Source organism: Centroberyx gerrardi, chromosome 4 (assembly GCF_048128805.1).
Source record: "Centroberyx gerrardi isolate f3 chromosome 4, fCenGer3.hap1.cur.20231027, whole genome shotgun sequence".
Taxonomy (NCBI): Eukaryota; Metazoa; Chordata; class Actinopteri; order Beryciformes; family Berycidae; genus Centroberyx; species Centroberyx gerrardi.
This window is the reverse complement of record NC_136000.1, coordinates 27,168,018-27,181,791: the sequence shown is the minus strand read 5'-3', so window position 1 is coordinate 27,181,791 and position 13,774 is coordinate 27,168,018. Positions and strand designations below refer to the sequence as shown.

Sequence of the window (13,774 nt, the reverse complement as noted above, 5' to 3'; positions counted from 1 at the left end):
TTGATTACCACAGACACAGACCTAGGGAACACCAAAGTAATATAGAGATTTTTCATAGGGTGTGTGTGTGTGTGTGCAGGTATTGGTGGGTGGGTGGGAGGTAAAGGGGGAGAGGCTGCAGAAGTAGTTGTAAGCAGTGGTAGGGCATGGTTCAGCTCGCCCATGTCATGTTTTACAAGTAATGAGACAATTAATCATTCATCAAGAGAAAACAAACCAGGATAGCAGAGGTTTTGTCTGAGTGGCACTGTAAAGACACAATGAAACAATGAAATTGGCTTTAGCCAAAGAGATAAAACCACACACTGATTGACATTTCTGTTTGTCACTTTGTGATCGCTACAGTACATGACTTGTGAAATGTACCATCATAACAGAGAAAATATGCCTATTATTATGATTATTATAAATAACAATCATTATCATAATCACCATCAAATATAAGGTAGATAAATCAAAGTAGACTTCATTACAGTTGATCACATCTCTCCACACTATCAGAAGGGGAAGAAAGCAGGTCAGGGTCAAACCCATACCCATAGATTAGGGATCAAGGTTATGGGCCAAGGGGTCGGGGTTGGATCACATGCTAGTCCAGAGTGGCTTGGGATTCAAGCCACTGCACTTGATTGGGTTGTGAGGAGGTGCTAATAAAACCTGGACAAGACTTTAGGTTTTAAATATTAGAGCTACTTGCTTGACACTTGAGCAGCCTCAAAAGTGCCAGCTACGTACAAATCAAGCACTCCTTTGTGTTTTCTGTTTCCAAATACTGAAATGCATTTTGTCTGCTATTTTGTTCCGGGTCTGCAGTCGACTTCTTCGGGGGTGTCTGAATTGCCCTCCAGGATGTGCTGGATTTGGTTGAGCACCTTGTCGTGGAACACTATATCCAGGTGGGGCATCCCTCTGAACTCTGTGACGTGGACCGGCTTCTCCTGCTGCCCCACCCAGCGCTTGCACAGGCTCATGCTGAAGCTGTCCACAGTGTCGTCCCCGTCAGCGTAAATAAAGTCCACCGGGTCGGCGTTGGGAAACCCCTCGTCATATATGTACGTCACCGGAGTGGCGAGCCCCACGCCGTACATGCACCACACCTCCACCCCAGGGTGCTGCAGCTCTGCAGTCAGGTTCTTGGTGTCCTCCCACATGTACCTGGAGAAAACAGCAGGACAAGGGATTTATCAAAAGGAATGATAATAAAAGGAGATGTCAATCAAATGTAGAACAGTGGTTATGAAGAAATGATTTCTGCACACTTAAGCCAATGCAGTTTTTGCACTACAATAGCAGGAACACATGAACCAAACCTATTTATGCAGCAAGATGCTCAAATCAGTTCATCTACTCTATAGGGAGAACCTGTAGTGTAAGTATGAAGTTTCTACTGTTAATTGTTCTTGAGTTATTGTGTTCACAAGAATGTATTTGGGTTGGTTTCAGGATTATAGTAAATTCTCTGCAATTAAAGTGAAAAGTGGCACAGATGAAGATTCTTTTGGAGAATGGAGGTCCAATTTCTGATTGTTTAATAACGTTAAAGCTGTTAGTTACCAGCCGTCGTCAAAGCTGATGTCCGTGAAGAAGCGCCGGTAGTCCCGGTTGGTGTAGTTGAAGGTCGGCGTGGAGATGAAGACGTGGTCCTTTGGCCAGATCTGCTCGGACGGCAGCATCCAGGGATTAGTCGTTGTCATCCTCTGCTCTTCGCGGATCTTGATGTTGGAAATCATCGGGATGCCGTCGTTTTCACCTGCAGTGAGCAGCGAGACGGAGGACGTAATACGGGAGAGTTAAACAAAACATTATTTTCAGTTACAAGGAAAACGCAAGGAAAAATGTACAGTTTTGCAGAATGCGCTTAATTAAATGGATCAAAGAGAACATATTCAGTCAAATCATTTGAATGTGTGACAAAGTTAAAGCTGCCCTGTAAAGTTTCAGGTCCTAACTGGCAATCTAAGAACTTTACTGATGTAATAATCATTTTCTTTCAATTTTTTTGTTTGTTTGTTTTGTTCTATTGACCCCTGAAGGATAAATATTGATATTTTTGCTTTGCCACCTCAGAGAAAAAGGTCAGCATAAATCTTTATGAGGAAAATTCACAGTATGCATCATACTAAATGGTATCAAACTGATGAAAATGAGCATTTTAAGAGAGAAAAAACAAATTGTGTTTAGTCTGAAAATGTAATTGATTGTTTATATTGGTGGTTGTTTGCCTCATGATCACCACCAACTAGAAGTCATAGTTCACCCACCTTTCTATTTACCACTGCATCACTGATTCTACAACAGCCCTGTCCTTGTCTATACGGTGCCGTTACCTGATGCCATGACCCTGAGCGGCTTAACAGCGCCCCCCCAAGGAGCTCCCAGGGAGATGAAGCCCCTGATGTACTTGTCCTTCCAGGCCTGAGGCTGGTGGTTGAGGAAGTAGAGGACGTAGTGGCAGCCCATGCTGTGGCCCAGCAGGAAGATGGGCTGCTGGTACTCTTCGTACATCTCCTCCACCAAGTCCTGCAGCTTGGAGAGATACTCTGCGTTCTCGTCTGCGGGAGGAGGGATGGAGGCAGAGGTGAGGAGACAGGGTTTGCATGTGAGTGTATCATGTGTAATAATAATAAATGATAAGGAGTTTAAATATTAAATCAGTATTGTCCTTTATATCACTTCTTAACACTGTACTTAATTAGTAGTACTAGTAGTAGTGGTAGTAGTAGTAGTTTTGTTGTTGTTTTGTTGTTGCAGGCTAGGGATTATGAGGATTTGAGGGAGCTAGAAAGAGTGATGTTTGGAAAAATACAGTTTCTAGCACTATATATATGCTCATGATAGGGCAGTCGTGAGATAATGTTAGGGGGTTGCAAAATGATTTATGGGATACCAAAAAACGAAGTGTTCATGCATGCATGTGTATTTGTGCTACTCACTAGGAGCGACTCTCCAGTCGTACGGCGCTCCTCGGACTGTCTCGTTGCGGACGTAGCCCATGTTGACCATATGTTGCACCATGGTGTGAAAATAACCTGCAAAACACAGCAAGAGACTCAGTCACTAGCAGACTTCACGATCTGAATCATCTTTACTTGGTTGGTGCCAAAGTAGTAAAGCTACAAAGAGCATTGAAGATCTTACATATGGTGTAAAACAGGCAAACATTAGACAGTGAACTATGAATATTGTGCGTTCATATGCTGGTGGGAAGGTCCGACATCCGGGACTTCCAAGTCGGCTGCTAAACAGCGTTGTGTTCATGTGCTATTTTGTCAGAAAATCAAACCCGGAACACAATAAACAAACACAGACATCCTGCAGCTAATCACGCTAATTAGATTAACTTAATTCAAACAAATGTTAGGTTCATCTAGCTAACTTCAAACTTGCAATAAAGGTGCATGTGTATGTGTTTTGTTACTGTTGACTCACAAAACTTTATTTTTTCACCTTGTTGAGACCGGACCTCTTTTGTTTAATCTTTACATGCTGCCTTTGGGTGAAATTCTACAGAACAACAACATTGATTACCATAATCACGCTGATGATACTCAGATATATCTGGCTCTCTCACCAGATGACTTCAGCCCAATAGACTCTCTGTGTCATTGTTTAGACCAGATAAATAATTGGATGAGCCAAAATTTTCTTCAATTAAATAAGGACAAAACAGAGATTATTGTGTTTGGCAACAAAGAGAAGAGAATTAGTATTAGTAAACAGCTCAACTCTCGGGCTCTAAAAACCAAAGACCAAGTCCGAAATCTTGGCGTTCTAATAGACTCAGATCTCACTTTCACCAGCCATATCAAAGCAATCACTAAAACAGCCTTCTATCATCTTAAAAATATAGCCAGAATCAAGGGTTTGGTGTCCCAAAATGACCAAGAGAAGCTCATCCATGCTTTTATTTCCAGTAGGGTGGACTATTGTAATGGTCTCTTAACTGGTCTTCCTAAAAAGACCATTAAACAGCTGCAGCTCATTCAGAATGCTGCTGCTAGAGTTTTATCCAGGACCAGGAGAACAGAGCACATTACTCCAGTTCTAAAATCTTTACACTGGCTTCCAGTTAGTTACAGAATAGATTTTAAAGTGTGGTCTGGGCCCAGAATACATCTCTGATATGCTTAAAGAATATAAACCGAGTAGGGCTCTTAGATCCATGGACTCAGGTCAGCTAGTACAGCCCAGAGCCCAAACTAAACATGGTGAAGCAGCATTTAGCTGTTATGCTGCATGCAACTGGAACAAACTGCCAGAAGATCTTAGACGTGCCCCAAATGTAGCAATTTTTAAATCCAGGTTAAAAACATTTCTCTTTTCATGTGCCTACGATTGAGCTCTAAAACTTGCACTCTATTCCTACTGCACGTTAATTCTGGAAGTAGACCTCTAGTCACTCCTAGCGGGGAACTGACGTCTCGGGCTTATGGCTAGGCTCTATTGGCGGGCTTTTGCTCTATGGTTCTCTATTTGGTGTTCCAATAGATATAAACACACAGTCGAGGCTACTTCCACTATGTTTTTATTCTATTTTATGTACTTTGTATTTTCTTTTTATTACTTATCTTTTAATTATATTACTTTCTTTTTAATTACTATTTTATGTACTTTGTACTTTCTTTTAACTATATTTTATATATGGATGTTCCCTTTTGCTTTTATGTATGTAAAGCACACTGAATTACCCCTGTGTACGAAATGTGCTATATAAATAAACTTGCTATTGCTATTGTTATTGTTATTACTATTGAGAAGGTTAAAGGTCACCAAGGTCACCATCATAACTTGGAAATGTGTTGTTCCGATTTATCTGATAGCACGTGAATGCACAAACAGTGTGGCACCCCAATGCTCCGTTGCGTCACCACTGTAGGCCACGGGGGCGGGTCACTGATGGCAGATACTACCCCTTTACAATGCTATGCACTTGGGAAGGCAGCCACACAGCCACAGGTGTGCTGCATTCCCCTAATTACTGTGACCTACTTTGAAGCTTTCTGGAATCCAGACAGCTGGATACAGTACAGGCCAGCTCGTAACCCGGTACCGGTAAACAGCTACATGTCCCGTGTGCGCCCGTTATATAGAGGTGGAACTATGCTGCTGTTGATCAAACTCTGATGTGTGATGTTGGAATGAACCGTGGACTGTTCTGTTTGGAATTAACTGTTTCCAGATGCTGGTACCTGGTCTGAGACAGACCTAGAGGAACCTTTTTGGTGCTTTAACCCGGACTCTCCCTCTTCTCTCCTTCCCTAGGCGGAGCTGGCAACCAGCTGAGACCCTGACCAAGAAGAATTTAAGTTACAGTTTCTCCCATCATCCCTCACCCTGCACGCTTAGTAAAAAAGAGACTTTTTGTTGAACGCAACCACAGTCTTCGGCCCACTTCTTCCCTCTGGTTGACTGAATGAACCTCAAGCAAGGGCAGGCAGCACCCAACAATAGATACAGTACTATACACTTAACATATATCTGTATTTTCTCATTATTTTGTTTTTCGTTTATAGGTGAATATTTGTTTATGATGATCTATGTTGATGATGATCTATGTCTGAATTTGATGATTTTCGTGTCAAATAATTCCAAACAATCGTATCCACCATCACCACCATCATATCGGCAGTGGGCAACGATATCTGTTTTTTAATGAAAGGCCAATATTGGCTTGTTATATTAGCAAAACAATATATTGGTCTAACCCTAATATTAAGTACAGAGCCAAATGTTTGACAGCTCAGTTGCCACTGCATTTTGGGTTTCAGGGAACCTAATTTTGACATTTCTGCCTTATTTGATAGTGTGCAGTACAGAGATATGCAAGGAAGGATCAAGAATCAGACTCAAATTCAGAAGTCCCAGACCACTAAGCAACCAATAACAGATGTGTTTCTCTCACCAGCCAGTCTGTTATAGTCCAGAAACTCGATGGGATATGTCTGCCCGAATCCTGGCACCCGCACCTCCACCCCTGGTGAGTTGGATGACCGCCGAGTCGTCCTGTTGTAAACAATTCTGGGGCACGGACATGGGCACCAATATTATTATCTACAAATCATTATCTGCAAAAAGCATTGTCTAATGTAATGAACAAACCTATTCTAGTTACTTGAAAACAGAAAGGGGAAATTAAAACATATTTTCCAAGGCAAGGACAGCTGTAAACTACGGTAAAAAAAAAAGGTGAACTTGTAGATCAAATGTAGATAGAAAACACTGCCACTATGCTTTCTTAGGGTGAAAGGTCATAAGGCTTCAGTACAGGACAGACGTTAAGGGGTTGGTGTTACCTAATGTTGTCAATCCAGCAGTCTATGCCTATGGGCATGAACATGTTGAGGTCTATCCACAGGGGAAACCAGTGTTCAGTTTTCTTGTAGCACATCCAGTGGACCAGGGTCGGCTTGTCTATCTTAGCTTCCAGACGGTTCCCCAGGTTCCCTGGCACTGGACACACACACACGCACACATACAAAAATGTTATAGACTTGATGTTTCGTTCTACTGTATAAAACATGAATGTCCATGTGCATTCATCAAATTGCCAGGTAAGTACCAAAAGGTTAAGTACACTGTAGGTCACTAATCATAAAGAGTGTCAGGTTAGAAAAGTAAATACAGCGTTCCATAGGAAGCAGGCCTGTGAACCATTTTTTGTCCCCGGCCTATAGTTTAAGAAAGACAATAGTAATACAACTATAGACCATAAACCAATAGCTTTTACTGACCGTCCCTCGCTTGGAACTCCTCTACCACATGGTCAGTAGTTTGTATGTATCTAGACCGGGCCAATGACCTCTGAAGGCAAGCAATGAGTCATAACCTGACTCTACTCTACTCTACTGTACTGTAGAGTCAGACTTCAAAGTCTGATTAGTAATGAACGCAAACTAACTGACTTAACTGATACATCGACTGATTGATTGTTTGACTGATTTATTTTGCATATAAAAGCCATGTCAAACATCTTGAGTTCCCAATGTCAAAGATCTTAAGTTCTGAGATGAACCCAGAGGATGGCATGTGAAAGCAGAACACAACATGTAGGCCTATTTCCGATATTGCTTCCGCCCCTCCAGCACTGCAGACGCTCTCTGCTTTGCTCCTGCCTGCTTATCTATTTTCAATTTTGCAATATTTTCCTGTTTTTCCAGCTGCATTGCACAAAAATACGAGTGGGAGTTCCTGTTAACTACTAATTCTACAGGATTAAAGTGATCAGAGGTCGTGATCACCTATTTTTAAAACTCTTTCACCATTCGGGAATGCACGATGCCTCCTCACACTCTGGAATCTCTAAAATGCTCAGACTGCCATAAACTGCTACAGAAGATTGCTCTGCTAGAAACCAGAATTTTTGCATTGGAAAATGACAGAGAACTTCATGACACACTTCCAATGTCTTTAGTCGGTGAGTTAAAACAGCCTAGAACTCAGGCTCAGAGTGCTAATGAAGTGCCAGCATTGAATGATTCCATAACCTTCCCAAAACTTGGTAAACCTGAACCAGTACCAAAGAAACTAACTGAACAGACTGAGTCTACTACCCACTGGTATATGCTGGGCGCAAAGCCCAAAAATAATCACACAAATAGACAGCAGACTAATGCAAATAAGAGACTGCAGTCATCCCCGACATTACGGCTGGAAATAGATTTGAACCACTATTGAATCTGTGTGAATCAGAAATGGCGACCACTATTGATCATTTGCACAAGGAAGAACGGCGACGGACTAAGGTGCGCACAGATAAAGGGTTAAAGTCAAAGGCGGACGGACTTGGACGGACAAGAAGCCTGGCCCCCCAGTGGACACCTGTGCCGGACATTCTCATTGTTGGAGACGCCGCTATCAGAAACATAAGCGGTAAGATGATCAAAACTTGTTGTTTTCCAAGTGCAATGGTCTGTGACATCAGTGAAAAAATCTCTCAAGTACTGTCTGACCACCCAGAAATGAATCAAATCATTGTACATGTGGGGACAAATGATATTCGCAGAGAGCAGTCGGAACTGCTGAAGCTGGATTTCATTGAACTTTTTACTTGGATTGAATACATGGCTGTCCAAAACCTGCAATTTAAAAGGACTGAACTTCATTGATAACTTTAACCTGTTCTGGGGGCGTAGAGACCTTTTCAGAGCAGATGGCCACCATCTAAACGGGTCTGGAGTGAAACTACTAACGGACAATCTCCTCTACTCCCTTCATCACCCATCTGCCCCCCTCCCGGATACACTCACTCAACTCTGACACACTTCAGTCCCAACTTCAACAGCAACCCACAGATGACCAGTCACTCTCACCACAGCCCCAGTCCCTGACCCAGCCTCAGCTTGGAGCTCTCTGTTGCTCCAGATCACCCTCCCCTCCCCCTCCCCCTCCCCCTCCCTCTCCCCCGCCTCCCCTCTGTTAGGATTCACAGATAAGATGGAAGAATTGGTGAATGCCGGACTTAAACTCACCCCCGACCCCGACCCCTTCCCCGCACCGTTCTAGCCAGCCCTCAGGCTCCACCACCCCCACAGCACCCGCTCTTCAATTCTCCCCCCTCGTCCCCCTTGCCCATGCCCCCCCTCTTCAACTCCCAGATGTCCTCCCCCTCCCTGCCCCCCTCCACCTTCATCCATCCTGGAGGCGCCAAGCGCACTGTGTCACACCAGCGTTGCTGATATCAACACCGGAGAAGCAAACAACTGATGGCCTTGGGGTCCCTGCTACAGTGTAGCTGGTACTCATGAAATTTCCCATATCAAGCTGGGACCCAATACACATATTGCTGGATCACAACCACCACCAAGACTTTTTACGTCAGTGCCTGTAACTTTCCCCATTCCTGTTTTGACTAGCAGTAGAATAAGCAAGACGTACCCTCTCCATGCTGCAGTGTGAAACAACTTGACAATTGGATATGTGTCCTTCATCACTCAAAATCGGGTTCAGGCTCTGTCAAAACTTCAAAATTAGCTTTACTAAATGCTAGTGGAATAGCCGCAATCTACTCAGATCAGTTTAACTGTACAAAGGTTGACCTAGGAGAGTTTTCGTCTTTTGAATATCTGGCCTTTGTCCTCAAGGCTGAAGCTCCAGTACTTATTTTAACACTCTATCGGCCACCTAGGCAACTACCATTTTTTCTCCCAGAATTCTCTGAATTGGCATCACTTATTATCACCAGACATGATAGAATCATTTTGAATGGTGATCTAAACATTCACATAAATAATATGTCTGATTCGAAGGCTATGGAATTCATCAACCTACTGGACAGTTTAGAACTAACTCAACATGTCACTGAGGCTACACACCAACATGGTAACACACTCGACCTGGTTGTGATGAAAGGGTTAATGATTGACAATGTTTCAGTGTCTAATGTCTCTGTTTCCAACCACTACTGTGTCTTCTTTGATGCTCATTTGATTGTAACCAGGAACATGAAAGAAATTGTTGCTCAAAAGCGGTTCCTAGATGCAACAGCAGAACTTGAGTTCTCAGAGCTTGTAAGAGAACTGGACTCATGTCATCTGAACTGCTCAGTACATGAAATGGTTGATGCTTTCAATAACAATCTGAGTAATACACTGAACAAAGTGGCCCCACTCAAGGTCAAAAAGTGGCAAAATATCACCATGGATAAATAACTCTGTCCATGAGCTCAAGAGAACATGTAGAGCAGCAGAAAGGAAGTGTAGAAAATCTGGACTTGAGGTCCATCGTAGCATTTATAAAGAATCCTTAACTGCATATAACAATGCTGTACGTGCTGCAAGAAAAGCCCATTTCTCAAAGATCATTACAGAGAGCGGGAGTGATCCTAGAATACTGTCACAACTCACAACTATCAGTGCTAGTATCGCTTCAGGTGCTGGTAATTTCAATAACCAACCTTGTAAAAGTCAAACATCCATGAGGGCATTTTCTAGTATTTCTGTTGCAGAACTTAATAAGATTGTAATAGAGAGTAAATCTTCCACCTGCTCTCTTGACCTTGTCCCCACTACATTTTTTACAAGGGTTTTCAATAGTGTTTCAAACTCTGCTCTGAAAATCATTAATACATCTCTTGAGACTGGGGTTCTTCCTGATGCCTTTAAAACCGCTGTTGTGAAACCGCTGTTGAAGAAATCACATTTGGACTGTGGGGTCCTAAGTAACTACAGGCCCATATCAAACCTTCCTTTTTTAAGTAAGGTACTTGAAAAAGTGGTTTCTAACCAAATTAACAACTTTTTAAATGAAAACAACATTCTGAAGAAGTTTCAGTCAGGTTTCAGAGTCAACCACAGCACAGAAACTGCTCTCACCAAAATAGTCAATGATTTGCGACTTAGCACTAATGCCAACAGGGTCTCAGTTCTGGTTCTTTTGGACTTGAGTGCAACATTTGACACCATCGACCACAATATTCTCATAGATCGTCTCGAGAACTGGGTTGGTCTCTCTGAATGTGTCCTAAACTGGTTCAGAACGTACATTACAGGGAGGACATTTTTCATCTGTCTTGGAGATCATGTATCAGAGAAACATGATCTAACTTCTGGTGTTGCACAAGGAAGCTGTCTTGGTCCCCTGCTTTTCTCACTATACATGCTTCCATTAGGTGATATTATCAGAGAACATAATGTCAATTTCCATAGCTATGCTGATGATACACAACTATACATTTCTGTAGAGCCAAATCATGCAGATGCCTTAAGCTCCCTCACTACTTGTCTATTGGCTATCAATGATTGGATGAACACAAATTTCTTAAAACTGAATGAAGATAAGACAGAAATACTTTTGGTCAGCCCCAAAGCCAAAAGGGAAGAACTCTCCACAAGACTTGGGAACCTGAATCCCTCGATCAAATCAGAAGTAACAAGCCTGGGTGTTATCTTAGATTCTGATCTAAGTTTTAATTCCCATATAAACAAGGTGACCAGAACAGCATTCTTTCATCTTAGAAATTTTGCCAAGGTGCAGCTCTTCCTAACCCAGAAAGACGCTGAAAAGCTAACTCATGCATTTGTTACAAGTAGACTGGACTACTGCAACGCCCTTTTTACCGGCCTCCCAAAAAAGTCTATTGAGAGGCTTCAACTTATCCAAAACTCTGCAGCTAGACTTTTAACAAAAACAAGGAAGCGAGAGCATATCACTCCGGTTTTAGCTACATTGCACTGGCTCCCAGTGCCCTTTAGAATTGATTTTAAAGTTCTTTTACTTGTATACAAAGCTCTTAATGGCTTAGGACCGGCCTACATTACAGAATCCCTGCTGTTCTACATTCCATCAAGAGCCCTCAGGTCTTCTACTGCTGGTTTGTTAGAAGTACAAAACCCCACTCAAAAGAAGATTGGGGATGCAGCCTTTTTTAACTATGCTCCTAAACTGTGGAACACCCTCCCAAAGAATATTAGAGAGGCGGGCTCTGTAAGTATTTTCAAACGACTGCTAAAAACTTATCTTTTCAGCTTAGCTTTTAAATAGCCTTCATTTTAACTGTTTCTGTTCAGGATCCCAACAGAGCTGACACGGACAAGTACGAATTTTCATTGGTCTTGTCCGGGTAATGCTTACTTGCACGAGTGAACACTATATGTGGGGGGGACAGAGCTTTACCCTGTATGATTCTCATCCATCTGTGGATGGTGAGGTTTTTGACCAAGAGGAGAATCTATGATTCTCGTCTGCCTTAGGCAGTGAGATCTGACGTAAATATCAGATCAAGAGTAGAATCAGGAAGGACAGGGGAAAAGAAAATTAAAGAAAAACATATGGGTTCACTCACAATGTGCATCTAAAAGTGGGAGTATTTGTTGTGTTCTTTTATCTTTCTATTTTACTTGATTTGATTCTTTTAATGCAATGCATTTTGCTTGTTCTTTTATATGAATTTTATCTTTTTATCTGTCTTTTATCTGCCTTTTATTGATGTAAAGCACTTTGAGCTGCATGTTGTGTATGAAAGGTGCTATACAAATAAAGGTTATTATTATTATTATTATTATTATCATCATTATTATTTCCAATGTGGTCCTCAGCGTCAGATGAGGACCACATGGCTTGGCTGAGTTGGACCTTGCAAGGCCAGATTCCTGGTTGACTGGGATTCACCAGGAGAATGCAGACCACATGGAGAGAAGGAGCATAGAGCAAAGGCAGTTGGCCAAAGCTACTGAAGTATATCAACATGTCCTTGGCAGTGTCTCCTCTAGGTGGGGTGGGTCACCTTACCTTAGAGGAACCCTGCCTAAAAGAATGTATATCAATGAAGAGTTTTAGCGTCACGTTGTCTAAAAGCTGTTTGACACCTGCCAAATGGTGTAATGGCATGTTAATAAAGTAGCAGATGAAGAGGAGAATTAGGAAGAGAAGAGGAAGAGGGAGTGCTGAGATGAGATGAAGATGAGGAACCCCTGCAGTCACGGTGTGGGAGCTGTACTCACTGAGAGGCCACCGATCTGAAGCATGGTTCGGTCCCGCTTAACTAGGCCATACTATGTCTTTTTTAGACACACAGTGAAATGCAGGGTCAAATGTACAGAGTACAGTGTACTCATGTATGCAACTCCATTGCACCATAATGTTATGAGCACGAGTTGAACTCTGGTCGGTCTCCTGGGAGGGGTAAAAACCCCAAACTGCAACCTTCAGACCGACTGTAGGACAGCAACTGCATCGATGATCTCCTCCCCTCCTCTCTTTATATCTCCTCTTTATTTTATAGCTCTCCCTGTTGTCACAACATTCTCCAAAACACAAATACATACTGATGAAGATGGGATGGAGGCAGTAACCCCAAATCCTTCACTTTTGGCCCACTAACTGTTGTTAAACTTCAAATAAATAAACCAACCAACCAACCAACCAACCACTAATGAGATAGATAGATAGATAGATACAATATAATACATAAATATTTCCAAAATAAATACACATACATACATACATACATACAGACAGAGAGCTTTGTGCATAGTATTCAGCTAGGTGAGTGTTTGTGACTTTGTGCTTACTAGGCAACATGTTGACTGTCAAACTCTCTCAAAAGATTTACAAACATTTAGGCCCATTTCAGTCCTCTGTGTATAAATAATATATAAAAAAGGTTTTCAGAGACAGTCTTGTGTAACATCAAACCACACTACAGTAGAGTATCTGTCTTATATAGAGCAGAGTGGACTATAAACCCAGACAGACCCTGCTTGTCTCAGCCTGTGGGATTTTATTGATTCTTTGGAGTTTCAAGGGGCAAAATCGACCTGTGTGTGTCCAAACTGCCTGATTTTGGACTTTCAGCATGGGGTTAGGGTTAGGGGGGGGGGGTTGCATGCAAAAAATATCAGCAAAGAGATTAATCTGACATTTAACATGATAAAAAAAAAACAGTGCGTACTGTTGGGGCATAACGGATTAGCTTTGTCAACATCAGGCAGGCAGACAGAAGGTTAAGATGTCCGGCCAGGTGAGGTGAACACAAACACACAAACAGACTCAGCTGCTTACCGATGATGAGCGGCGGAGTGTTGTTGCTCGGTACTCTGGTCTGGGCGTTGGGAGGGAAGACGACGTTGACGAGCCAGAAACCCGAAGAGTGATGAAGCGCCAGCAGAAATATCACCAGCAGCGCCGAGCAGAAGTTTGCCGCGGGTCCCATGTTTCCTACTCCAGCTGTGGCAGACAGAGCAGGGACCTTGTCTTTGTCTTTGTCTTGGTCTCAGTAGGTCAGGATGCAGAGAGGGCCTTTAATGCTGTCGGGGGGAGGGAGAGGCGGGCCGGCCAG

General features: G+C 42.6%; 1 protein-coding gene across 1 annotated transcript; it reads right to left on the bottom strand.

The window, feature by feature from the left end:
* Positions 1–791: 791 nt before the first annotated feature.
* lcat (lecithin-cholesterol acyltransferase) lies at positions 792–13,648 on the bottom strand. Its single transcript, XM_071914087.2, has 7 exons — positions 13,498–13,648; positions 6,294–6,450; positions 5,903–6,018; positions 2,934–3,029; positions 2,328–2,552; positions 1,555–1,750; positions 792–1,155 (listed from the first exon to the last, which is right to left on the bottom strand). The coding sequence occupies exons 1-7, from the start codon at positions 13,646–13,648 to the stop codon at positions 792–794; spliced, it is 1,305 nt and encodes a 434-aa protein (XP_071770188.1).
* Between the last annotated feature and the right edge of the window lie 126 nt (positions 13,649–13,774).

What these genes read in the sequence shown, in the direction of transcription:
- lcat (XM_071914087.2), bottom strand. Translation starts at nt 13,648, where the DNA reads ATGGGACCCGCGGCAAACTTCTGCTCGGCGCTGCTGGTGATATTTCTG. An exon ending in CACTCCGCCGCTCATCATCG is followed by an intron (nt 6,451 to 13,497) that starts GTAAGCAGCTGA and finishes GTGTGTGTCCAG; the next exon opens with TGCCAGGGAACCTGGGGAAC. An exon ending in TGCTGGATTGACAACATTAG is followed by an intron (nt 6,019 to 6,293) that starts GTAACACCAACC and finishes TCCGTGCCCCAG; the next exon opens with AATTGTTTACAACAGGACGA.